The 2,264-nt window shown below is 47.7% G+C and overlaps 1 protein-coding gene across 1 annotated transcript; it reads right to left on the reverse strand.

The window, feature by feature from the left end:
* Positions 1 to 207: 207 nt before the first annotated feature.
* LOC149303193 (thrombomodulin-like) lies at positions 208 to 1,869 on the reverse strand. The gene has a single exon (XM_089481368.1). The coding sequence runs from the start codon at positions 1,867 to 1,869 to the stop codon at positions 208 to 210; it is 1,662 nt and encodes a 553-aa protein (XP_089337494.1).
* Positions 1,870 to 2,264: the final 395 nt, after the last annotated feature.

The following is a 2,264-nucleotide window of genomic DNA, read 5'->3' on the forward strand; positions in this document are numbered from 1 at the left end:
CCCCATCTTATAATTACAGTCACCTCTCTGTCAGTTGGAATATGGTGATAAACATCTACAATTCCCAGATCGGTTAACCTATTCAGCACCTGTCCTGGTAAGTGGTCCCAGAATCCCTATACAAATTTGATTATTCCAGCAGCTTGGATAATCAGAATTATGCAAGGGGCAAAATGACAGTCCTGCTAATAACCACAAATCTCATTTTTAGAGTTTTTGTTGAGGTGCTGTCTTGACCTGCTGCAGAACCACATCTTTCTCTGAGTTCTTACCCTTATAGTCCATTGTGTGGTTATCCATGTAGCGTTTCCTCACCATGTGACATATGATTGCTATGATGACAATAAGCATGGATAAGATGCCAACACAGATCCCTAGGAGCATGGCTGGTTGGAGGGTATGGATAACAGGACCAGGTGGACTGGTGAAGATTTCAGGGGCAGTTGGGGTAGCTGGAGAGGGTTCTGCTGAACTGTCATCATATTTACAAGAAGTGTCTGGCTGGAGGATATATCCATTTGGGCAAACGCACTCATAAGAACCATAGGTGTTGATGCATAGCTCTTTACAATGAGCTGCTTCGCATTCATCGATGTCAACGCACTCTGAACTGTCAGTCCACGACTCATCGTCTAGTACATACCCCTCGGGGCATGTGCAGGCATTTGTGTTAAGATCACATTCTGCTTCACACACTGGGGTCTCACAGAATCTTCTACACTTCTTGGGGTTCTTTTCATCTACAATGTAACCATCAAAACAGCCGCAATGAAAGCTACCTAAGGTATTGATACAGTCATGTTCACACTGATGAAAGGGGTCCTCACACTCATTAATGTCCTCACACCGGGCATCTATCATCTCAAAGCCTGGATGACAGCTGCAGGTAAAGCTGCCCACCGTATTGCTACATCTTTGTTCGCAGATGTCAGGGTTGGCAGCACAGTCATCAATATCTTCACATTTGGTCCCATCCACCAACATATACCCCTCATGGCACACACAGATGAAGCCAGGTCTCTCTGCCACAGCTACGCAGTGGTGGTCACAAGGGTTGGGGTCACATGGACGACTACAAGTCCTACCATCCTCTTTAAGGTTTGAGCCTGAGTTGCACAGACAAGTTGGGTTACTGTGATCACCTTCACATATAAATTCACACCCACCGTTTTCAATAAAACAGCTCCAGGCTCCAGGTGTCTCTGAAACCCATTTCATGTTACCACCTCCAATGTCTCTGCAAACAAGTTGAACATCCACATTGGATACCGTTGCATAGGTGTTAGGGGGAAACATTGCATCACTGTCAGTGCTAACTATTCCAAAAGGAGTTTGATAAGTAGCGCTGTATCCTTCAGGTAAGTAGATCGATCTACATGACTGGGGGAAGGTGAACTCACACAGAAAGCCATCAGTCTTAGTGTCACAGTCTGTTTCTTCCCAGAACTGATCTCTGCTCACTGAGACACACTGAGACCCACACTTCTTCTCCTTGTTCCTCCAGTTATAATAGTCAGTGTTATTGTCACCTGTGACCCAGGTGAACCCTCTAAGATGATGGCCCAGGTCTGTGCATCTCTGATGTGAAGGCAGCTCCAGTCCTATCCAAACACTAGAGATGTTCTTGGCAGTTTTGTCCATGAGCAAGGAGATAGCATCAGCTTCCACCGAGCTCCTCACTGTCATCAGATGTCCATTCTGCTTCTTGCAGGCTTTGGTTGCTCCTTGGTACTTCTTGCTGTTTAAAGCTATGGCATACCAGGTCTTGTTGATGCAGACAAATTCTAAAGACTGCTGATCGGTGGGTGCCAGGTATGCCAAGTGGGCTAAGGCAAGCACTACAAAAATGATGTGCGGGATCAGCAGCATGATGCCCCAATACAGAGTACAGCGAGGGAGGTGAGGGGCAGCAGCAGGGAGAGTGCGAGCCTCACAGCCAGGGAACTCGTGCGATCTCCACTCACAGAGGTCTGTGTCATGTCTCAAAGTTTGTGCCCAACTTTATATGCTGCCGGCCCTCCCTACAGCCCAGAACAAGAGAGGAAGGAAGGAAGTGCCTGGAAGGAAGGGCTGGAGCCGCTTGGGATGGTGATGATCTGCCTGTAGCACTTACTGATTGCTCTATAACTTACTGTGCGGTGTATCGGGACACGGTTCATGTACCGGCAGCTCGGAGTAAATCATCAGCGAAAGTGTGTAATGGGACAAGGAAGGGTGGGGGGAGAGAGAGGGGGCGGGGAGGATCCCTTGGAACTGCAACTCTT

Source organism: Sceloporus occidentalis, unplaced genomic scaffold, assembly GCF_023333645.1.
Source record: "Sceloporus occidentalis isolate IW3139 unplaced genomic scaffold, rSceOcc1.0.p SCAF_15, whole genome shotgun sequence".
Taxonomy (NCBI): Eukaryota; Metazoa; Chordata; class Lepidosauria; order Squamata; family Phrynosomatidae; genus Sceloporus; species Sceloporus occidentalis.